Below are 24681 nucleotides of genomic sequence, written 5' to 3'. Positions count from 1 at the left end.
TCCCTCAGTCTGTGCCTCCGTGTGTGTGTGTGTGTGAGTGTGTGTGTGTGACAGAGAGAGAGCGCGAGAGGAGAGCGAGCGAGAGAGAGAGCGAGCGAGAGAACGAGCTGTGAGCTGTGCTGCCGCCGCCGCTGCCCTTTGATCCCGACATTAGTGTTAGGGGCTCGGAGACACAGAGCGCGGCCATAGACACCGCGGCACCGGCGCTCATTTATTTATACCTCCCATCACACACGCGAGCACAGGACACACACACACTCACACCTATTAGATCCGTTTCCATTGAAGAATATTACGCTCGGGGGACAAGCCAGGTGCACGACCAAAAAATTAAAAAAAAAAAAGGAAAAAAAAAAGAAAGGAAAGAAAAGAAGAAAACCCCTCTTCTGGCTCCAGGAAACAAGCTTCAACCCATTGTACACACCGGAGAGAAGGGGTTTCCCCCTGCCCGCCCGCCCGCCCCCCAACTACCTCCCCGCTCCTGCCAGTGTCTGCCTCTCTGCCCCCACGGGGGTTTATTTGATCTCACATTAACCAAGGAGGAGAATGTGAGAAAAGGGGGAAAATGCCCAGGAGGAAGCAGGAGCAGCCCAAGCGCCTTCCCTCACGTAAGTCATCCCTTCTCCACCTCTTCTCGTGCCATTTTCTCGCCCTCCCTCTCCTCTTTCCCCTCCGCAGCCTCCTCCGTTGTTTTCTGCATTAGTTTAGGGTTACAGAGGTGAAACTGACAAAGACACAGCCCGGGTTACTCCTCGTTTAGGTCTATGCTGAGGCAGCCATGTTGGTGATGATCAGCCCCGTGCCCTTTCTATTCTCTCTCTCTTTTTCTTTCTTTCTCTCAGCCCCCCTCTTTTTTTTTCCTTGAGATCGAGCTTTTCCCCCCTTTCCTTCCCCCTCCCCCTCCTCACTCCGATTTGCTGGGGGAGGGGGCAAGAGGAGGGAGGAGGGGAATAGTGTGGATGCCGTTTTTTTTTTTTCCCTCTCCTAAATCGGGGGTTGGGGGGAGGTGGGAGAGGTTGGAATCTTTAAAAAAATTTTTTCCTTGTGGATCCCAGAGCCTGAGGGTGCGGGGATCGGGGCGCGCGCGGAGGCCCGGGGGCCGTGACATGGCGTTTGGGGGTGCCGGGGCGAGGGCGCGCGGCCGCCCGCCGAGTACAGGATCCAGGGAGAGGTCCGTCTCCGGCTAAAAGGTTGCGCCGGGGTTGGTCGGCCCTGGAGCCGCCAGCGGCAGCGGCGGCGGCGGCTGGGGCAGGAGCAGGAGGAGGCGGAGGTGGAGGAGGCGGCGGCGGAGGAGGGGAGTCGGGGGCGGGCGAGGCGGGAGCGGCTAGGGAGGGTGTGGGGGCACCGCACACAAACACACGGTACACACGCGCCGCGGGGCGGCTGGTCCCACTGCGCCGGGGCGAGGGGGCGCGCCGGGGCGCGGGGCGGCCGGGCGGGGGGCGAGGCCGGGCAGCGGCGGGCGGATGTGGGGTGCGGGAGCTGCGCCGAGGCGGAGGCAGGAGGCAGGGCGGCTCGCGGCGCGCGAGGTCCCTGCAGAGCTGAGGGGAGGGAGGAGCAGGGCTCCTGGCCGCAATAAAATGCGGGGTCAGTCGGAGCAGACGGAGCCGGGCGAGACTCGGGCGCTCAGACCCCCCTTCCCGGAGAGCTGAGCAGAGTCCAGGACTAAAGTGCATCACAGCCCTCCCCGGCTGCAGCCATACACACCAACTGGAGACTCACACCCGCCGGCACGGCCCGGTCCCCTTCCCCTCCTCCACCCGCACCCCCGGTCCCTCTCCGCCCTCTCTACGGCTTTTCTTTGCGAGACTCCTAACTTTTCCCCCACTCCTTCTCCAGCCGCCCCCCACCCCCCATCCTTCTCCGCTTTGAGTGTTCTGAGATGCTGTTAAAGCTAAAAGTGAAGGAGAAAGAAGCGACTAAAAATATCCCCCGGGGCCGCCCGGCTCCTTGAATGCAGGGAGGAGGGGGCAGGGGAGCAGGCGTGGGGCGGGGTGACGGGGAGGAGGGGACGCCGGAGGCGCCGGAGGGAGGGGTCGGGGGAGACTGAGGGTCAATTTCTCTTCTCTCCCCCCGCACTGCTCCCCTCTCCCGGCGGTTTGGCGCTACTTGGAGCCCGATCCTGCAAAACCCGGGCTGGGGGCGGGAGCGGAGACGGAGCGCCCGCCCGCCCGGGTGTCAGGCCGACGTGGTCGGTCACCTGAAGTTCACGGAGGGTGGGGGAAGGGTTAAGGTTATGGTGTCTCGGGCTCCGGTTGTGTGTGAGCGTGTGCGTTTCCGCTGCAGACAGGCAGCGCGATCGATCTCCCCCTCGCGAAACATCCGTGGCAGTGCCTGCCCAGGGGACGGGCAGGGGGCGCGTGTGGCTCGGGCCGGGTGCCCCGGCTGCTCCGTGTCACCCGGGCCGCGGCCAAAGTGGCGAGCAAGGGCACTTGCAGGCAGCCCTCTCCGCAAACATTCCTCCTTCTTTCCCCTTCCCGGTACGCAGGAGTCGACGCACAGAGCTTGGGTTATGCTTTTTTTCCCCTTCCTTTAAAAAAAAAAAATGCCCCTGTGCAGTCCTTTCTTCGCCTGCCCGCTAGAGGTTCTGAGGATAATATCACATATGTAATATATATGCACATAAAATCACTCACAGGCGGCTGCGTGTGTAGGGAAATTTTGTGCGAGGAAAGAGAAGGCGGTGGAGTCGGGGAGGGCGAGTTGGGAGGCTCCGCGCTGCGATTCACAGAAAACTCGCAGCAGTTGGTGGCAGAGTGTGTGCGTGCACAAGGCCGGCCGGCCACGGCTCCCGGCTCTTTTCGGGGGTGCGTGGCGGGGGCGGAGAGGGAGAGGAGGCAGGACTCCCGGCGGGGGTTAGGGGGAGGCTTGCCCTGCTCGGACAAAATGGGCTTTAGTGTTCTCTGCGAACTTGCCCTTAGATGGCAACTTTGGGAGCTGATGAGCTTGTGTGCGGAAAAACCAGGGCGGTGAGGTTATTTGGTCATTTTCCTTTCTTCTCGTTTCCCCCTGCTTAAAAAAATGTTGGCGGGGTTAGAGGCAGGGTAGGAGAGGAGAAGGGATTTATCTGTTTCGGCGTTGACGGAGATGGACTGCCTTCCCTCCGTTGTGTACAGCGCTGTCGGGCAGCTGCAGCCTGCCCTGCTGGTGACCTTGACCCTGACCTCGTGCGACTACCCTCTCCGTCTGAGAGGAAATTCAGGCTCCATTTTAGCTCATGTGCTTAGTGGACCTCTGCGCGCTGGTGCCTGGTGATTAAGTTATATTTTGAGAGTGGGCTCTCCCACCCTGTCCTCTAATTGAATACTGTTATGCACTCACTTAAACGCTCACACACACACACACACACACAACTGTCTCTTTTAGTAACAGAAAGCCACTTTTACAGAAGAAGCAATTACCTTTGGAAACACTGTAAATGCTCCTACAGTTTTTAAAGGGAAGCCCAATTTGAGAAGCTTTTTCACTTACCTTTCCATTGAATGGATTTTTTGTGGATGTGTGCTGCCTGTTCGAAGCATGGTTTACACATGTTTTATAAGCAATTTCATTGGGACTAAGAGCAATTTCTGGGCAAATGGTGTATTTTGCAATTCAAACTGTAACCCAAGGCTTGCTAAGTGCTGAGTGAGTCTTGAAGAAACTTGCAGTGTGTGCAAATGTAACAAATACTGACTTTGGTAAATAATGTTAATTGGTATTTAATGTAGAAAATAATTGTAGTCTTAAATCCCAGTTTTAATGCCAAATTCTTTATTGTTTATTTACACGTGGAAGAAGGAGTTTTCTTTTCCTGGAGAACACTTGTGTATCAAAGTTAAAATTTAGTCAGTCTGGAGATTAAAGTTGCCCTGATAGAAGTCATCCCAGGGCCTGACGAACTTATCTGGGGCTGATTTAAAATTTGACCCTAAAAGGAATGATGTGTGTAATTTGGAGGGTAGGGGAGGTTCCAAGGGAGAATGAGGTAGGGAAAATTGCTTTTGAAACCCAAGAGCCCTTCTGAAGAAATACAAAAATGGTTAAAAGCCACTGTTGATATAAGGTTTTAAGGATCTAGAGAACTATGAACACACATTTAAGAAGTTCAAGTTGGAATACAAAAGAAAAAAGAAAAAAACTTGTGAAAACTATCTATAGAAAATTTGGAATGTTTTCCACTGTGTCCTGCATCTGCCACCTTGTCTCTGCACCTCCCAGAAACAGTCGCTAGTAATGGACTCTTTCTGTGTGTTGAATCTGTTTTCCTATTTTACTAAATCCACACCGGCCAGGAACTGTGTGACTGTACCTCCCACTCTGCAGCGCAGACACCAGGGAACCTGGAAGTTCCACCCTCGAGTAGATTAGTCCTGGAAATCCAGACTAGCACTTGGTATTATCTGATACCAAGTCTGGGGTGAGCCTCGGCCCCTGGCACCGAGTCCCAGCGATTCCCCAGGCTGGGCTTCGGCCTGCTAAGGTTTCCTAGCTCCTTCTGTTCAGCTAGACACCCATGGGACTGTTCCGAACTGAATTAGCTTTGGGGATGGGTGAGCCTTTAACCTGGCACTGCTAACCTAAGGGTTAGATTTCTGATTTAAAATGCTACACAGTCATTTCCTCCTGGGCTTCTGAAGTGTGTGTGTGTGTGTTAATATGTGCCTTAAACATATGCAGGAAAAAAAAATGGCCCGTTCTGTAGAGTTGAATGGTGATCCTGCTGGCTACAAATCAAAAAGAAGTTCTATACTAGCTTTGTGTGTGTGTGCGTGTGTGTGTGTGTGTGTGTGATATGGGCCTCATACATATGCAGGAAAAAAAATGCCCTGCCCTATAGAGTTGAATGGTGATCCTACTGGCTACAAATCAAAAAGAAGCTCTATACTAGCTTTTGGAGGTGACCCCAACAGAGGTTGTTAAACCTAAATTATTTTTGAGAAGTGGCTTTAAAAAGCCTTTATTTCTTGGCCTAGAGCAATCATTGTCATTTTGGGATTTAACCGTGAGTCTGCCGCTCTTGATGGCGCTTTTACCACAAAGTTCTTTCCATGAACAAGGTCCAGCACCGTGTCCAGAAAATATCCTAGAGCTATATCCTTGGAGCTATACCATGTGCTTATCTTTAGCAGAATTCCAAGCTGCACAGCTTAAAAATGTCAGCGTAAGAAAGAGGAAGACAGGGAAACTGATAGTGTCTGTGATCGTTGCCCAGGCCTGGCGCTCAGTGCTTTATGAACATTATCACAGTGGAAATCACAAACTGAAGAGGGGAAGGGTGAGGAAAGGCTTTCTCTTAAGTCTGTAATCCATGCATCTGTAAATCTTTGTTGCATTGGTGGCATCCACACTTTTGTTTAAGTTTTCCTCGTTGGCTTCAACTTCCTAGCACCGTGTATGAGTTTAGATCCTGTTATATCCACCATTGGAAATCTGCCTGATGCCTGTTCTCGAGGGGGCCCACGAAGGAAAAGTCAGTGAAACAGTTGTTTTGTTACTCTAGTGTTTTCATTGTTTACTCAGTTGTGGGTCAAGACCGGAACAGTTATTGTGCTCTTCATTAACAAAACTTTAAAAATTCTCTCTTGCTTTCTAGTAAAATTGGAGAGCAAAATGCCCAACATGCAACTGGATCCCTTATTTTTCTATTTGAGGAGTCTCTTTGTGTCTCCTGGAAGAAAAAGGTAGAGAACCTCTTTTCTCTACTTACCATAAATTTTTTTCCGTGACGTGGCCATACCTCCTGACTCTGACAAGAACCACAGGGAAAATTTTTGAGTCTGGAGCAGTCAAATATTTCACCGCTCCTGTCAGCCAGAGCTAATGATTCTGAGCTCCCTCGTAGCAGGCCAGGGTGATACTGGGCAGTAACGGCTATTTGTTCTGCTAAAAAGAAATCCATATATTCCTAATACAGTAAGTAGGGTCCACCGAGCTTTCCTGTTAAAATAAGAAAGATAGCTCAGACTCACATTCCTTCTAATGCTCCAAAATAGTTTCTAATAAAAAAATTGATTTTTAATTTATCTGCGTGCCGCCATCGCGCCCCGGGGATGACACGGCTGCGGGGCGTTGACGAGCCTGCTGCACAAAGTGTTACTAAATCATGCCGGAGCGATGGAAACTGGACAGCTTCTGGCCAGGGTTGGAGCTCGCTGTGCATTTGGAGTTTTAGAGTCTTTGAATGGCCTCTGTCAGGAGAGTTCCAAGAGAGGTGTGGAAAGCCTCTGTCTCGGGAGGCTTATAAAGTTCAGACGGACAGAGGCCGTGGAAACACCCGAGTGATAGTGTTGGGTTGGGGGAGTGACCAGGCAAGCTTCTCCGGGGGTCAAAAGTTGGTTTAAAATACAAGAAGTCTGATTAATATCAACACGTCCTTGTAAGAAGGATTGGGTTAGAAATGTACAATGCCCTGATGGGTTGCTAACTACCTCCTTTACTAATCCCAGTGGTTTGGGTTCAGATGGTGTCTGAATGAGGTTAAGTTGCACCAAGGAGAAAAACTCATCCAGGACCGCTGACTCGGGTCATTTATATGCAAAGTGGGGTCTTGGCACTCAATGATGACAAGGTGGGAAGGGAATGATGGTGGAGCTCCAACTCCCTCCTGTGCAAAGCTCAGGCGGTTTCTGTGACAAGTTGCTAATGCCTGGGTGAAAGCTAAAGAAAGGACAGCCTAGTCCTGAGTGGGGAGTAATCCAGCTCACCCTTCACCCTGCTGAAGTTGCCTTGTCCCTTCACTCTTTTAAAACCTCTGCTGGTGTAGTAGGTTAGCAGGACAGAAACACAGACAACAGGCTGGAGCTGATCACTTGCTCCATTCTGGATGGTGGATTAGTCATTTTCTATAATTCAGTCAGACTGATCACAGAGCAAGATAATGAGAGTGTGACCTACAAAGTAGGACTTTGGGGAGAGTTAAAGGCTTTTTGTAGCATAAGGTTGTACGAGACCATAGGCTTGTGGTGAAAGAATAGATTTTGAGCTTTACTGGAAAAAAATCCACATCAGGCCTGGTCATGGTAAGGATACATGTCGCTGGGTCCTGTTTGGAGGCATTCTTTTCTGTTTCCTCCTTTGCTAGGTGTAGCCCAGTAACTCACACCATCGAGGGCCAAGTATACAAATACTTCATGGTTCGCGGTAGCTGAAATGCCTTTTGTCGTGTTCATAAGAAGCTAAGGTACAAAGCACAAGCCTTAGAAATAGCTAAGAACATTTGATGGGCTGGAGTTTCCAGCTGCTGTCCCCCTTCTGTTTGGGAGCAAGTTTTGTATTTCTATCCTCTGTCTGTAAATTACATTTTTGTGGCATTAGAGAATAGTGTGTGACTAGGTGCTGAAGCGGGGGCCTCTCAGATGTCTCCTGTCATTCCCCGAGGACCTACCTTGGGATAGAATTGCTGTAGTTACAAGGTGGTTTCATAAATTAAAATCAGACTTTGGCTTGATATTAATCTTTAGCCGCATGGGCGCATATTGCTGTTTATTTTATGAAAGCCAGCTTCGCTGCATGCACACACAGACACACGCACACAGGGGCCGCCCTGTAGCTAATTTTATAAAGTGTACAGTGATACACGCCCACCATGTGAGATCAGCATGTGGTCTTCAGCAACTCTGCCTTTCACAGACCGACCCAGGGTCGTATTAAAGGCAGCAGATTCTGTGTGCCTAAAAAGGGTATTGTTTCCAGCCGCCCATTCCCTTCTTATGAAACAACAAGCTCCACCACTGAAGTTCTGTGTCTGGACTTCTTTAATGACCAAGGCGTAGGGACTCTTTGCCTCAGTTTTTTAAGAAAGTCCCAATTCAGCCAAGTGTTAACCTACCAGCAAGGAGGACGTGCATGGACCTTCCCTGAGGCTCGGACCTGAAAAAGCTGACCCTAAAAAATAATACCTATCTCTCTTTCTGGTAACTGTACGTGAGTCAGAAAAGGGATCAGAACCCACCAGAAGTGTGGTGTGAAGGAAGAAAGACAAGGGGTGAGAGAGATGCGATCTCAGGGTGAACGGGTTTTGCAGGCTCTGAAGAAGCTGGACCAAGAGAAGGCCAGGGGAAAATGGACTTCCGGGATCAGCAGCACTCTGCTTCTCGGAGCGTTTAAAACAGGTCCCTGTGGAAGGGGATAGATTTTTTTCTACAGTAGATAGTGCTAGTGTCCCGGGTCACCTGGTGGTGTCCTTTAAGAAGCTTTGCTGGTTTTGCTATGAGAGAGGGAGAAAACATCACATGACTTTGCCCTCTCTTCACTGTGTCCACTGTCCATGGTCCAACTTAAGCAAAAACAGAGGTGCACAAGTCGAGTTCATAGTGTAGTGGCCAAGGGGACAGGCTGTTTGGATCCCAGCTCCGCCGCTAACTCGCTGTGTGACCTTGGGCAAATGGCTTAACTTTCCTGTCCTTGGTGTTCCTCATCTTCCAACACGATAGCAGTTCCTCCTGTATCACAGGGTCATTGTAAGGATTAATTGAATGTGCACATAAATATCCATATTATGTACACACACGAGCCATGCCTAATTAGTGCCTGCTGCACTGAAAGAGCTCAAGAAGAATGAGCTATTATTAAGCGTATGAAATAGGTTTCCATTTGCTTAGATTGTGCTTAGACTACAGGAATGTCTGACTCAGAACTTTCAGGTGATTTCTGTGTTTTTAATTTTTTAATTATTTAATGAGAGCGATGAGGAATAATGTAATATGGTAAAATTCTTTTATAAGGCTGTTTATACCAGGGCTGGACTGCTGCTAGCTTCACAGGCCAGCAGTGTTACATTAGACATTTACTGTGGGAACGTGTTCCTCTGTGTATACGGTTTGACCTGAATCATGCCTAAATGGTGTAATAACCATGTGAGTTATGACTGGGTCTTCCTGTGAAGTGGGGATAGTAAATCCATGTTCACAGATGTACAGTGAGATTCAAATGAAAGAAGAGGTGTTTAATAAATGTTTACTTATTCATTCATGCAGCAGTTCGTCCAGTGATTAAAATCACCCAGGGGAAGTTTATATTGTTTTTTCCCTGTGTTACATAGACAATAGTTGAAATTTTGCACGAAAGGGAAAAAAGGCAGGGCGAGCCGTTTCTAGACCGCGGGACACCGGCCCAGGACAACACGTTTGGCGGATGGTGGATGCAGGGTCGGGAGCCGTGTGCCCGCGCGCGTTGTGTCTGTGGGGCGCATCCCGTCCGCGGTCACAAGCTAGTGGCCTAGGAATGGATTTTGCCCCCCACAGTATGTTGAAAAACCCGAGACAACATTTGGAAATGGGTGGTTTCACATAAAATCAAAATTTTTAGCTTCTTTTGAAAACTTGGAAGAGCCCGCAGCACTGGGCCCACCTCCCCACATGGCAGCAATCTGCTGCCGGCGGCGGCGGCTGTCTTCCCTCTCCGGGCATGTGCTCGTCAGTCTGCCGCGGATCCTGCCACTCTGCCGCCGCGGCCCCGTCTGCACGCACACCTGCCCGCCTCCCTCGCGTGGCGGCCCTTCGGCCTCTGCAGGCCTTCGGATCACAGACTGTTCCGCGTTCCCCGGTATTCTGTGGTCTTTTAATTCATCGCCAAGGCTGAGGCAGTGTAAACCGCACTCTGTGGCAGCATCCGCAGGCAGGGTAGGGATTGAGAGCCTGGCACCAGATGCCTGAGTTATATACATCCTGGCTGCGCCACATTCTAGCCGTGACCTTGGCAAGTTACTGCGGTTCACCGGCTGCTTCTCATCTGTACAATGGGGAAGCATTGCAGGTTGTGTGCGAACCAAGCGATTTCATCCATAAAGATATTTATATTTCGATTAATGCCTGGCAGGCACATAGTCTATGCATAGGAAATGCCCATCATATTGCTATCTGTGAGGTGTGCATTCATTTCAACTAAGGATCCCACTAGGATTGCTTTAATGGCACGGTGTGATTAATCACAGACAAAGAGTGTTTCCTATCAGTTTCTGATCACCGTCAGCCAACCCCCAGTGGTTCTCAGCCCTGACTGCAAATCACCTGGAAGATTTAAAGAAATGCGAACACGCTGTTGTGCAATGCTGTATGTAAAGTTGTTATGAAAATGTGTCTGTCGCAGGTTTCCCATAGTTTGAAGCATTTGAAGCAATAACATATAAAAACGAATCGTAGAGCCCTGGCCGGGTGGCTCAGTGGGCTGCAGCATTGTCCCGTGCATCCAAAGGGGGCATGTACGGGAGGCAACCGACTGATGTTTCTCTCTCACATAGATGTTTCTCTCTCTCTCTCCCTGCTTCCTCTCTCCCTCTAAAATCAGTAAACATATCCTTTGGTGAGGATTAAGAAAAAACCCAGAAATCAAAATATTAAAAAATAACAAATGCAAATACCCCTAGAGATTCAAGGTTAAGTGGCCAGAGCGGAGCCTGGGCATGGGCAATCTTAGAAAGCTCCCTGGAGTGACCATAGTGGACACTCAGGGTTGAGGACCTCCAGACCCCGACCAGTGGGTTGATGCCATTTTCAGCCAGAAATAAAGACGTGAGGTTGAACTTGGGTAGTTCACTGACAATAATTTGTTAGGCTCTTAGAATCCTAGAAACGGCTCGTGGACCTGAGAATGGATTCCAGCTTTTCCAGGTTGGAAACCAGAGGCTCAGGGAAGGACCCGCAGTAGGCAGGAGGCACAGCCTCCAGTCTCGTCTGTCGTCCTCTCCCGCCATGGACATCAGGGTTTCCCTCCAGCTTTATGACCTTGGCTGAGTCATTTAACCTCTCTGTGCTTCTGTCGCGTTATCTTGTAAAATGGGTAATAGCACGTTAACCACGTTTTGTATTTATATTATGCTTCATTGTCCACAAAGCATTTTCACTGATATTGTTCGTCTGTGAGGCCGACAGGGAGAGGTTCCTCTAGCCAATTGGACAGAATTAAAAACTGAGCCACGGAGAGAAGGAAGGAGCTCGTGGTCACCGGCGTCAGCTCTGTCAAGGACTGGATGGACCATCTCCTGGTCTCCTGAGGCCCATTGCACCTCTGAGGGCTGAGAAGTCTTCACGGGGTCCAGCAAGCTGAAGGACATGCTTTCCCAGCCACACCTCCTCTCGAACCCTTTGGTGCTGGTGGAGCTCATCGCTCTGTGACTCACTTGTGTCACTAATAATATTTCTTTCTCAAAGACTGATTTTGACTTTGGACTAAGTGGGAGGTAACAGAATAGAGGCACATGCAGTGATGCTGTCTGGGGTCTCAGTGACGTGCTCCATATGGAGAACACCGCCTTTGCGTAATGGCCTAGAATTGTGCGCTGTTTTCTGAGTGGGGCCTGTTTGGTCCTGCTTGTTCACCCATCAGTCCTCTCGAGATGTTGCAGCACAGCTGCATTTGGGAGGAAACACAGGGTGGGACACCCAATGCTTTAGGAAATGTTTCTGAAATGTGCATTATGATTTCTCCCTTCGAGGGGAAAGCAGACCTCAAATAATAACTCACTGGGTTTTAATCTGACCTTAAGAAAGAGGGAAATCAAATTATAGTGAGCTGCTTTCTGACATTTATAGGAAGAGAAAAATTTCGTAGTCTAGAAGTAGGGTTTGGGTGGGCCAGACTACTTGATCATAGTTAGAAGTGCTATATACCAACAACGGCTTGCATGCTTGTTAGAAGGCGAGGAAATACGTACAAAACAAAATAAACAAATACAGGTATTTAAAATATGAGTTAAATGTACTTCGTAAGGCTGACACCATAGAAATCACAGATACTCTTTATTCGTTTATTTTTAAAACTCTATATTGCCTGTCCAGTGTAAATAACCAAAGCTGTGTGGGACTGTTTAGAGTAAAATGGGAAATACCCCAGAGCACCATTCATCATCAAGCCACGTTTAAAATCCAGCTTTTGTTTGAAGAACGGGTGTTTTTTAGCCGAGTTCATTTAAGTACTGAATTCAGAACAAGGGTGGCGACATTGGACTTGTAAACTGATTAGATCGGCTGTGTAATATTGAATCCCAGCTTGCATGTCCTGATTTAAAGGGGGAAATTGATAAAAGTTCTCACCAGAAGGGAGGTGGCTAGAGCATTGAGGGAACCTTGAAATCATCATAAGAGGAATTAAATATCGAGGCCTCTGGAAGTGTTGGATTTGAACATACGGGTGAGGGGGAGAAAAACCATGCAGGGTGACCGTGTTCAAACAGGAAGGGGCGTAAACTCACTCTCAGTTGTCATTTGTTCTAAATTCTCAGCTGGTGTCTGATAGCTGATACTTGGTTGATTCACTGATTCATTCATTGATTTATCGATTCATTCTTGCAGCAGTAACTGAGTGCTTCTGTGTCAGAACTGGGGAATCTGTGGAGCTGAACAGAGCGCAGTCTCTGCTGTCAAGGAGCTCTGAGACAAGTGGGTGGAAGAAGAGATGGAAACAAATAATTAAAATTTGGCTTGAAAAACACTGTCATAGCTTTATGAGTGCTGAGCAGAAAACAGAGAACAGGACCAGTACCATTGAAGTTCTAGGGAAGGTAACTTTGAGTTCTCAAATCGAGGGCCTATCAAATAAGTAAAACTGCTCCCAAATGAAACAGCAGACCTTGTGTTCACTAAGCAGCTGGTTCAGCCACCCTCCAAGGGTGATTTTCTAAGGACTGCCAGTAATGAGGGGTGGGATGGGGAGGAGAAATGTTCAATTCTAAAGTCATTGAATATTATGAAGAGGAATTCTCTAAAGCAAATGTTGCTTCGATTTGTTATTACAAAGTGGGAAATCTGCTCCTGCAGCAGGGAAAGCATACTTCGATAGTGTGAACTGAAAGCCTTTTGAGAGTAATGGTGTGTGTCAACACCCACGGTTTCACGGCAGGGCAGTGAGGGTTTGACTGGCTGACAGTTGTCGCTGTACTGGGTCTTACCCGTTGAGAAAAGTTTTCGAGCGTGTACCTGGCCCACAGCAGTTGTACACATGGAGTGCCGCCTCTGCTGTCCTTTCAAATATGTTGACACAGAACAATCACAGATGATAAGTACAAATCAATATGCTAACAGATGTGAGGCAATGTAACAGGTGGTAATAGGACCTAGATGTGTAAATGTTCGAGGCAACCTGGCGTTAAGAGTGATCGGTAACCTGGCTGGCGTAGCTCAGTGGATTGAGCTCGGGCTGCGAACCAAAGTGTCGCAGGTTCGATTCCCACTCAGGGCACATGCCTGGGTTGCAGGCCATGACCCAGCAACTGCACATTGATGTTTCTCTCTCTCCCTCTTTCTCTTTCCCTCCCCTCTCTAAAAGAGAAATAAATAAAATCTTTAAAAAAGAGTTATCAGTAAAAGATTCTTGGAAAGCAGTGACCCTGAAGCATCGCAAGGAAGTGATGGGTTTAGGTCTTGAGAGGGGGGAACATTCCAAACAGAAGAAATGACATTAGCCAGAAGTGGTTCACATAGACCATGAGTGTGCAGGAGACACTAAGAGAAGAAACTGGATTGAACCCGAGAGGCCGTGTTGGTGGTGTAAGGATAGGAGGTAGGAAAGATACAGTAGGAGCTGGCCCAGGTGGTAAGAGGTTACAGTCATACCTGGGTACTCATTGGCTTCAGAATTCGTCAAACCCTGTACTTGCCGAGCTTTGATGGGGAAAAAGATGTTTCAACGCTGGGCGCTTGCTCCGGTGCTTCCTCGCTACTCCTCATTTTTGGCACCTGTCACGAGCTCGGAAAGGAATTAATGACAAGTACCACGTACTACTGTAACTGTGTTGTGATTGCTAAATTTAGTGGTTTGGATACTACACAAAATCAACTGTGAAATGTGGTAGCATGTTTCATTGTGATAAAAATGGAAATAGAGGATAGAGGGAGACATGGGATTTTTAAGGGGGGAGGGCTGTTGAAAAACCAAACCAGATGGGTGGCAGTGGGTGCGACCTCAGAAGGTGTCTGTGGGAGAGACCTGCCGGAGGGGTGGCCTTCTCTAGGGCGGGTGCTGCAGACCCTCCACCAGGGCTTGCCCCCATGCCCAGCCCCCCTCTGCAGTGCCTCTCTTCAAAGGCTGTAAAGTGTGATTTACAAACAATAATAGAGCTAACAGTTATTCATATCTACTGAACCATAATAGTAAAACCAACGTCTGTAAACGTGCGCCCAGTCTAACAAATTCCAACACAGTCAAACTTCTCCATACTCTTCTGCTACCTGTTCCCACTTTCTTAAGTTTCATTTGTTGTTTCCTTTGCTTTTTCTCAATAGCTTTATCGTATTTGGCTTTGCTTGTCTTTGAAATGTATAAAAATGCTGGTATACAGCATGCATTTTGCACGTGGGTTTTTCATTTGACTGTTAATCTTTGTGAGGTGTACCTGTGCTGATGCATGTAGCTATGGTGCATCCATTTTCACAGCTCGTAGTATTGTGCTGTAGAAGTGTACCACGTTGGGTGTGTGGTTTGTCCCCCACCCCCCTTTTATTTTTTACTATTAGGAACAGTTGGTCTGAGGTTAAATTCTCTAACACTGGGTCTCAAACATCTTGGTCTTAGGACCTCCTAATAGTTATTGAGGACTCCAAAGAGCTTTTGTGTATATGCATTGTATCTATATATATCATATAAATGATTATAATTAAGAAATTAAATATTTTATTATTCAAATAATTATTATAAACCATTTTGTGTTAACTATAAATAGCATATCTTTATTAAAAATATACCTTTTCCAAAAACATTTAGTGAGAAGAATGGCATTATATTTTTGCAAATTGCTCTCATGTTTGGCTTAATAGAAGACAACTCGATTCTCATCCCTGCTGCTGCATTCAGTCAGATGTGACTTCCTGTTTTGGAGCCGGTGTATGAAGAAAATCCAGCTTCACAAAGATATGTAATAGTCTTTTTAGATAATTATGGATGTTCTTTGGTACTATGCCACCGCACCAAGACTCAAAAAAGAGATATCTTCTTATGGTTTAGATGTAATATAAAATAGGAACTTTTTGTATTCTGTTACATTAAAATCTACTGGTCGATCTTGACTTTGAGTGGATCGTCATGCATGTAACATCAAGCACTGGTCACTTGAAATATATTGGGTCACCGAGTTATGTAGCTCTACCAAATGTTGACATATTTCATTATACAATGTAAAAAATCATTAACATCAACACTGATCTTATTTGAAAAGTCTCTATGGGTAAGCTGTCAAGTTCACAATGTAGGACATGGGTTTTCCAAAGTTTAATTCATGCTCGAAAGCTTGACTTTTGTCATTGGCTGCAAAGACTGTCATTTTTCTCCTTAAAGTTTCAGCCTTCATTCATTCCTAACAAATGGTCTGCCGGATGCCCAAATTTGAATGACCATAGTTTGTCAGTTATTCTCCCAATTAAAAGTGATATTTCATGAAAAAAGGGGCCAGGTCAGGTCCCAACTCAATCATACATGTCCTTTTCCTTGAGACAGCTGTCACATTCCAGTAATGTGCTTTATGCATACATTTCATTACATAATACAATAGGGAAAAGATGTTTGCTCCAGGGTCAGTCTTTAATAAAAGTAATAATTTTTACTGCTGCTTCCTCAGAGACATTGAGTGAAACTGGCCGGATTATTTTGTCTGTTTTTGGGGTGTGTGTGTGTGTGTGTGTGTGTTTACTGTACGTGGTGGTGAAGACTATGACAATCTGGTGCAGCTACCTTGATTCATGCTAACGCATCAGCATTTTACCCGCCTTTTCATTTGCATCATTGCTGCAAATGCCAACAGAGTGAAAAGGGCGAATGACGTCTTAATGTCAATGTTTTCATCTGAGACTTCTGTGGACCATGGAGTCCACAGACCACACTCGGAGAGCCACTGCCCTAACGTGTGCACACGGGGATGGGAGCGCCAAGTGTCTGCAGCTGTGCTCCTTCCGTTTTACTCGGTGGTGTTACAGGGCAGCCCTTCATGAACATTGTCACTGAAGAAACCGGCCCAAAAGGCGGCGAGAACTCTGACAACCGGAAACCTTCACCTCCTCAGGGTTCTCAGCTTTTGTGAGGTTTCTTCGAAGAATCTTTGAAGTGTCTTTCTCTGCCTGTAAATTCAGGGGAGAAATAGGCATTTTACTCTCTATCCCGTCTGTTTTAGAATACAAGCACTGTTTTAAAATGAACTCATCAGTTAAGTTACTTTTCTTCCCCACCCACCTGTTGTGTCTCGTCGCTGTTGTGCGAAGATGCGCCCGGTTGACCCCATGACCTCCGAGGAGCCGGGTTAGAGAGGGAGAGCTCCAGTGGGCCCCGCGGTCTAGTGTGATTTATCTTCAAGGGCGCGTAGTTGCGTGTAAGAGACGGCTAGGGTTTTCCAGGCTGGGGGGCAGGAGCATTCTCGGTCCTCTGTGGTCTCTTTCTGGGTTGCTTGCTATTCTCACCAACCACTAACCCACTTGCCCAAGACAGAAACCTGAGTATAATCCTAGACGCCGCCCTCTTCCTTCCTTCCCACATCAAACTCATCTCCAAGTCTGTTTGATTCTGCTTCCAGAACCTCTCCAGAATTCACCATGCCCACCACTTTAGTTTATGTCGTTGTTTTCTCCCATAAGAACTGAGGGGTTTGGGGTGGTTTTTTTTTTTTTTGCCTCAGTCTCACCCCTCCCTTCCGTGACCCGGCCTCTGTAATCCAGTCTTCACAGGAGACTTTCTAAAACACTCGTGTAATCCAGATAATCCTTATTTAGGATCTTTTGGGCATTCCCTAAAAGGATAAAGCTTGCTATTCTTAGTAAATTATAGGAGATATGTCATCACCTGGGCCCCTTTTCCACCCCCCCCCCTATTTCATTCATATTGAATTATCTGTTTTGTAGACCACCATGCCTTCGTCTCTTTGGCGTATTCTCTTCCCTGTTTTGGGGACGTCTTCAACCCGTCCGATGCTCCCGATAGCCTGCTGCTCCTCCTTCAACACTCAGTTCTCTGAGGAGCCTCCCTGCCTCCCCTCGTCACCTACCGTTGCCCCACGTACTGGGCAGCATTAGTCATCTGCCCAGGGCCCCCACAGCCACTGCTAGTGCCTCCCGTGTGACATTATACTTACTCACTCATCTGTGTCCTCACTGACTGCACTTTTGAAGGGCGTGGACTACTTATTCATTTTCATACATTCTTGCACATATTAGTACCTGGTGTGCAACAGGTGGTTAGTGAGATTGTTAAATAAACGCAAGGGAAAATTAAGCACAGGTTACAGAACCAAAGAGATAGGAGATGTTTTATCAACACTGTTGAATAAATGATGGAGTGAAACTAAGAAAGGGTCGCGGGATCAGAGACTTTGGAGGTATTCCATAAACACTATGGAAGGAAGGGAAGGAAAGAAGGAAGGAAGGAAGGAAGGAAGGAAGGAAGGAAGGAAGGAAGGAAGTTAGTTAAAAATGGGTTAGAGAATCAAGGGCTTTGAAGAACTTCTGCTGTCTTCCTCTGTCAGGAACGAGGCAACAGTTTGCCTAACTCGTACAATGGGCAGGGCAGGGGCGATGAGCAGTGGCCTAGGGATGACTGGAGACAGTCATGCGCTTCCGGAGGAGACTTGCCGAGCAGAGCAGAGGCCACGGTCTCCACCGCAGGGGGCTGCCACACAGTCTGAGCGCGAGGGGGAACTTCTGTGGTTGGAAGTCTGGGGCGCATTCCAGACTGCAGAGTTTCCCCTCGGCTATTGGCTGTGGCTCTCTGTGCTAAAACTGTGCCAAGACTGTAAGATTTTCCTGATGACTGGGCATATTCCACATCTGGATTCCATGGTCACAGCAGCTAGAAGTTTCCCGTCCTCTTGGGTTGAGGCGGTTATGATATAGAGCTGGGTAGCAATAGCAACAAGTCTGAGGTAAGCCCTGCCACTTCAAGTATTGCTTCAACAGAGATTTCTGGGTGCCTGGGAGGGAGGGGACGGGGAGACTGTTTACTAAGAGCTCGCTCTGGGAGCTGCGTCGCGTGCATTGTTCTGACTTCGCCTTCACAATTACCCTGTGAAATCACAGGTATCGACATCCTAGTCTACAGACTATAGGTGAGCGAATGGGCCTGGAGATGTCAGGTGGGCGGTGGAGCAGGGTTTGAGTGTGAGTGCCTGGTGCCAAAGCTTGTGGTCTTGTTTTATCAGTTTGGTACGTTCTTGAAGTTACGTATACGAGGGGGGACCCCTTCAAAATGAGAATTATCTTCTGGAGCGTGGGCCCCTTGTAGTACAGGCTCACCTAATACCTGCTAGGTGAGTGTTCTAGGAACCCATCTGTATCAGTGGAGCAGCTGGCGTTGTTGCAAGAGGCTGCATCCAGCTTCAGTGAATTTTTTTGAAGACTCAGCGCATTTGCCTCTTCCATGATGAGTGACTGTGAGCACACCTGCCCACACGACGCTGAGTGTTCAGCAGTTTTTGGCTAAAAACGGCATGACCTCATGCACCACCCTCCCTATTCACCCGAACTCACCTGAGCAACTTGTGTTTTTGTTTCCCTGGATGAAAAAACTCTCCAAAGGGAACCATTTTGCCAATGTGGAAGAGGTGAAACAAAAAACGGTAGAAGCATGAAAAGGCATCAAAATCATCAAGTCCAAAAACCGTTTTGAGCAGTGGGAAAAAGTCTAGATAGGTGTATTGCATCAAATGGAGAGTGCTTTGAAGGTGACTGACGTTTAAACGTGTAAGAATAAATACAGTTTTTTATAAATAAATTCCAGAGAAGAATCTTTAGTTTTATCGTTCATGTGGTCTGTGCTTTGCAGCTTGCAAGTGCTTTGCCGTCTCCGCAGGGCCACCTGTGGATGGAAGAAGGAGCAGGTGTTACGAGCCAACCCCATTTTATAGATGAGGGATCCGAGGAATGGGGGGGGTGGGTCTCACATGCCTGGTTCATTCTGGTTCATCACCGTATTCCTAATACCCAGTCTGTGGGTTAGTATTTAGTAGGCTCCCTGGTTTTTGTTAAATAATAAACATCAGGAATTACATAGCTGGTAAGTGCCAGATCAGACTGGGACCCAGATCTCTGAGTTTTAGCACAGGGCTCCTTCCACTGCTACAGCACCCTGCTTTCCCCGAAGCTCTAACCAGAGAGATGCCAGAATGGACTCTCTCATTAGCAGGCTTTGGCCTTGGAAACCCTCTGATGTGGCTACCTGGAGAGTTCCCACACATCCAAATGGCCCCTTAGAAAAACATCTTTCTTGCTTTTGTTTCCATGCCTTTACATATTTCAATATAGGATTTTAAATCGTTTCCTATTTCCAGGACACTTCCCAACAAAATGATTGCAAAGAGATCAATACTACAATGCTGGATTCGTAGAGGAGTGGCACCGGGAGGATTTCTGCAGTCATCTAATACGTAGAATTTAGTTTTTTCAAAACTAAAACTAAACCGAACTAAAATAAATAGTAGAATCCTCGCCTTTCTGGAGAGCTCCGATATGTAGACGCGATCAAGCCGGGCCGAGGTGGAGCTCGGTGGGGGCGGATCTAGAGAGCAGTGCCTTTCCCTGGAGTCTCCAGGCTCCTTGCGGCGTGGTGTATAAATCACTGCCCTGTTCTCACCCTGCACTGTGTAGGTCAAGAATCAGAGGCGCAAAGGTGCTCTGTGACTCACACAAGTGGCTGGATTAAGAAGGCAATGGTGAAACTTGTTGCCACGTATCTGAATTTTCAATGCTGCTTTAAAACACCATTCTGCTTTTATTACAAAAGAAGAGCCCCTCTTCTTTCGAGCAGGGGTTGGCAAACTATGGCCTGTTTCTCTGCAGCCCCTCAGGAGTGGTTTGCACATTTTTCAAAGGTCGTTAAAAAAAAAAAAAAAAAAAAAAACAACGAAAGAACACAGAATATGGGACAGAGACCATATGTGCCTCACAAAGCCTAAAATATCGCCTGCCTGGGCGTTCATGGAAAAAGACTGCCAGTCCTGCTTTACAGGGTGCACTGCTGCGGATAGGACCGTGGAGATCCCAGAAGAATTCGGCTTTCGCCACGGAACTTCAACACACATAGATCTACCACAAAGCCTGATAAAGTGGGCATGTTTATACCAAAAAGCTTTTGAAACTTGTATCCCTCCAATGAACTTCTTTAAATTGCCCAATACGCTTTTTTATCCTCTTTTTCCAATACGGGTGTTTGGTTCTTACGATCTGTGGTAGACGCGGCAGCCAGAGAACTGCAGGCAGGTCTGTGAGATGGAAGGGAAGGGGCGTGTTTATTCAAATACAGAATGAGGGCACTTGATAGACCCCCGAAATGCTAAGAAGAGGAACTGATATGCAAATAATGTAAGAGGCCACTCCCAGGAAGTAGCTGTGTCACTTTGGAGCCATACCTATGCGATGCTAGAGGGGATTTTTTTGTGTGTTTGTGTGTGCATTTACCTTGGGGTTGAGCCTTCATCTGAAGGCAGCAATAGAGCGGATTCCCTGCCCTCCTCCTTACCCCTCAGTGCATTTCCAGAAGCATCGAGCTTTGTTGGGAAGTGGAGCAGTTTCTGCTCTAGAGCATCGCTCTTGATGACACACCACTGGGAAACAGAGCCAGATTTCAGGGCATCCTGGCCCTTGGAAGGAGCCAACAAAGAGGAATGCATTCGACCACTTGATTGCAGCCCTGGCACAAAGCCTGGTCGGGGTGAAGGTTAAAATTGTTGGCCTAAATCAGTGTTCAAAGTTAACTTTGAATTAGGGTTGTCCTAGTAATTGGTGTCCTTTGATGTCACAAATTCTTGTACATTACCCCCCAAAATTCACCATTCCAAAGCACCAATATCCTTTCCCAAATGTGTGGGGGCTGGGGAGCGGCCTCCTCTACAGCTTTTGTTTTCTATGTAGTTAATCACTAAATACAAGGCAATTTCATCTCCTCTCCTTGGCGACATCTGCAGCTTATCCCCCAGGGCACTTTTCTTTCTGGATATACACATATTTTTAGTAAGTAAAGGTCTCACTGTGTGAAATTTCCCATCAGCAGGCAGAATGATGATGTGCGTGAAGTGTGTCATTGCAGGGTGCCCGGTCAGTGTGCCCAGGAAGGAATGTCTCACTTTATGCATGCACTGAGATCTCAATGAGGAGCCATTTTTCTCCTTTATAGAGCGCCGTTCATAGATGAGAGAATGCATTACTATGTTATTAGGGCTTTTCGTTGTTGTTGTTGTTAAGTTCTTTTTTGATCTATTAAGCAGTTCCTGGTGATTTCAGTCGCTTGGCAATTTATCGTTCATCTTACAAAACAGGTATTGGTAATGGCGGGATGAAAACATTTATACAAGAGGAAATAAAAGTCAAGGAAGCAGATAATCGACCGATTTATCAGCCTTAGCAGGCGATTTTTTTCTGAGAACGCCGTGGTAGCCATGGTAAATTTACTTCTGATTGCTTCGGGGGACAGATTCTGTGTGCTCTTTGTAACTTGGAGGTACACGGATGGGTGCAGAAGCACATGGTCAGTTCGTGGACTGACCGGTACTGTTTGGGTCTCTAGATGGGCCTTTTGGACAGTGGATTCCTGCTGTATTTTGAACTGTCTGTTTCTTAATTTGTTACACCATATGGGATGATGAGAATATATATACATATATGTGTATAGATATAATTTTTTTTGGTCTGGACATTTCTAAGTAGCTTTAGTAACAGAATACTTCTCTCTTTTTTCTAATCCTTACTGGAGGACATGCTTATTGATTTTATAGAGAGGAGAAGGGAGGGAGGGAGAGAGGGAGAGAAACATCGGTGTAAGAGAGAAACCTCGATCGGTCGCCTCTCATACGTGCCCTGACCGTGGACCGAACTCGCAACCTGGGCATGTGCCTTGACGGAGAATCCAGCCTGCAACCTTTTGGTGTACAGGACAACACTCCAACCAGCTGAGCCACACTGGCCAGGGCTAGAATACTTTTCTTGCTTAACATTTTCTCAGAGTCTTTTTTTTTTAAAGAAATTTGGCTCAAGTTTAAAGATGGGCAAAAAATAACCTATTCATCTGCTCATAGCCCTTCCAGCTGTGGAGGACTTTACCCCGAGCAGCAGTGTGGCCAGTTCTGTACAATCATACCCAACAAAAACTACAGTAGTAGAGCTGAGGTTACCATTTAGAATCCAGAGGTAAACAAACCCCAAAAGAAATTAGTCTTAGGCCTTTATTCAGACTTAAGTGTATTTGTTTTTTGGGGCTGCTATAGCAAAGTCTGCACACCGGGGGGTTTAAACAACAGAGGTTTACTCTCTCCCTGTGCTGGAGGCCAGAAGTCCAAGATCAGAGTGTCGGCAGGGCCATGCTCCGTCTGAGGACGCTAGGGAAGGACCTGCTGCCAGCCCGTGTCCCTGCGGCTGGCAGTTCCTTAGCTTGTGGCAGCGTAACTCCAGTCTTCCCATCACATGGTCCCCATGTGTCTGTCTGCCTCTGTGTTCAAATTTCCCCTTAATGGGGACACCAGGCCTACTGGATTCAGGCTCACACTAATGACCTCATCTTAACTTGATCATCTGCAAAGACCTTATTTCCAAACAAGGTCAGACTCACACGTTCCTGGGTTTGGACTCCAACATCTTTGGGAAGGATACGCTTCAACTCATGACAGTAGGTTTTCATCCTTGGTTTGCACACAGTTTAATAAGCCTGGTGATTGCTATCAGCTGTGGCAGACCGAAAGCCGCAAATTCAGAAGGAAGGGGCTCTGCGTCGGGCATAACAGAGAAGGAGAATTCCAAAGGACTGTTAAAGAAGGAATGGTAGCTTACAATACAGTGGCTTGGGGACATTTAACATGGGGGCAAGCGGCTGAAGAGCTCCAGTAGCCTCTGAGACACATCTATGCATTACAAATGTAATAATCACGTTAGCACATCATATCTGAGTATATCTGCAGTTTTAAATACCATCAGAATGAAATTTTGAGGTGTTAACTACTTGAAAGTACTTTGGTACTTTTTGGTTATTTGAAAAGGTTTTTTTTTGTTTTGTTTTGTTTTGTTGGTCAGGCTACTCATGTTCCGTTAGATGTTCTGAAGGTTTGGGTTTGAACCTCGCCTTCTCACTCACTAGCTGTCTGTTAGGTAAGCCATTAATTTTTTGGAACCTTGGTTTCCTGGTCTGTAAAATGAGGAGAGTATGGTCTGCCACATAAAATTGTTTTGAGGATCCACTTTGCTGATGCAAATTTAAATAGCGAGTGTGGTAGCAGGTGTATTTTCAGTGCTTTGTGCAGGGTTGTTCATCCATTTGGCAAACGTCATGGGGAGACGGTTACGTTCCAGCCTTGTTCTGGAATTCATGCATCCACTTCATGGTGGCTGCGCTCTGATTTAGTAGCAGAAGCACTGGCCTTTGGATTGGGACGTCTGAGCGCAAGTCCTGGCTATGCCTTTAAATCAGCTTTGGGACCTTGGGTAAGTCACTGGCCCTCCCCCAGCCTCTGCCTAGAGATGAGCCATATGGGCTAGATCCCCAAGGCCTTTCCATGTGTAAAGTTATTCATATGACAAAATTCAAGTTCAACAAATAGGTTTGCAGTTCTTGACAGCCTGCAGATCAGTTGTCCCATCCTGGGAGGTTATCTTCTGTGCTTTACCTTTTTTCTCTGAAGTGGGGGCAGCAGGACTGGTGCTGTCTGTTTTCTGATAGTAAGAACAGTAACAATGATAGCCCTTTACTGAGCTTTGAGATGGTGCTTAGGACTGTTCACGGGTTCTTGCCTCTCCAGTAGGGTACACGTTTCTCCAAAGCAGGTGGATATCCAGAGAAACACCGTGCATCAACCTCGATGCTTTGTGCGAAACACTCCCATATTATTATGTAAGGACAAGCACACCTATAGTATCGAGTGAAGAAGTAACTTGACATGTTAAGCCAAAACTCAATGAAATCTGGGGCTTCCGCCCCAAATTCCGTAGGATGCAGTCCACTTTTCTTGGCCACTAGGGAGACGTTGGTGGGAAGGTTTGCAAAGCAGATTCTTTTCCTCTTCTGTGTTTGACTCACAGGAGAAAAATAGAATTCTAAGTTGTAATTTTGAGAATAGTTCTCATTTCCAGTACTGACTGTGCTACCGGGTAATCCCATTCTTCTTTCTTTTTCATACATTTAACAAATAATAATTGAGCACCTGCTGTGTGTTTGGTAACATTCAAAGTGCTAAGGATACAGCAGCAAACAGTACAAAGCATTCTCTCTCACGGAGCTTTTGTTTTGATAAACGGTGATGTTTGAAGGGGGAGCCCTGAGGAAGTAAGGGAATCAACCATGTGTCTGTTTGGGAGTTAAAAAAAAGATTTCAGGCAAAGGAAACAGCAAGCGCAAACAAAGGTCCTGAGGCAGGAGCCTGTTTTATGTAGGAGAGGAGGTCAGAGGTATATGGATTCATAGGACCTTGAGGTCAAGGTCCTTGAATTTTATTCTCAGAAGCATGGAAACCCTTGTGGAGGCTTTGGGATGAGAGTAGTGGAATCTGACATAATGTTTATTTATTTTTTAACTTTAATTTTGTGACACTGGAAGGGTATATTTGCAGCATATGTAATAAGTGGTTATCCAGAATTGATAACATGAAAGTTTGTCCACTTTCATCAACAGACGATTCAGAGACACAGAAATGCAAATGTTTAATACACTTCAAAAAAGATGCTTAGGCTTTGGCTTATTGGTGACATCATATTTTTTCAAAGCGCATTTTGGCTGCCTGCTGAGAATCCTAAGTTGGGGGACCAGCTGGAAAGCTAC

At 47.0% G+C, this 24681-nt stretch overlaps 1 protein-coding gene across 2 annotated transcripts in view; it reads left to right on the top strand.

Annotated features, from left to right (window-relative positions):
• The window catches only part of ZNF827 (zinc finger protein 827), a 157650-nt gene continuing 132969 nt past the window's right edge, over positions 1-24681 (top strand). The window contains exon 1 of one of the 2 annotated variants that reach the window (XM_028519081.2): positions 1-608. In XM_028519081.2, the coding sequence (XP_028374882.1) occupies positions 566-608 (43 nt within the window). In that variant the 5' untranslated portion in view covers positions 1-565. The remainder of the gene's footprint in view (positions 609-24681) is intronic. The other variant, XM_028519080.2, reaches the window with a different exon arrangement.

This window comes from Phyllostomus discolor, chromosome 8, assembly GCF_004126475.2.
Source record: "Phyllostomus discolor isolate MPI-MPIP mPhyDis1 chromosome 8, mPhyDis1.pri.v3, whole genome shotgun sequence".
NCBI lineage: Eukaryota > Metazoa > Chordata > Mammalia > Chiroptera > Phyllostomidae > Phyllostomus > Phyllostomus discolor.
The sequence above is the reverse complement of the archived record's forward strand: the minus strand, read 5'-3'. Positions and strand labels throughout refer to the sequence as shown.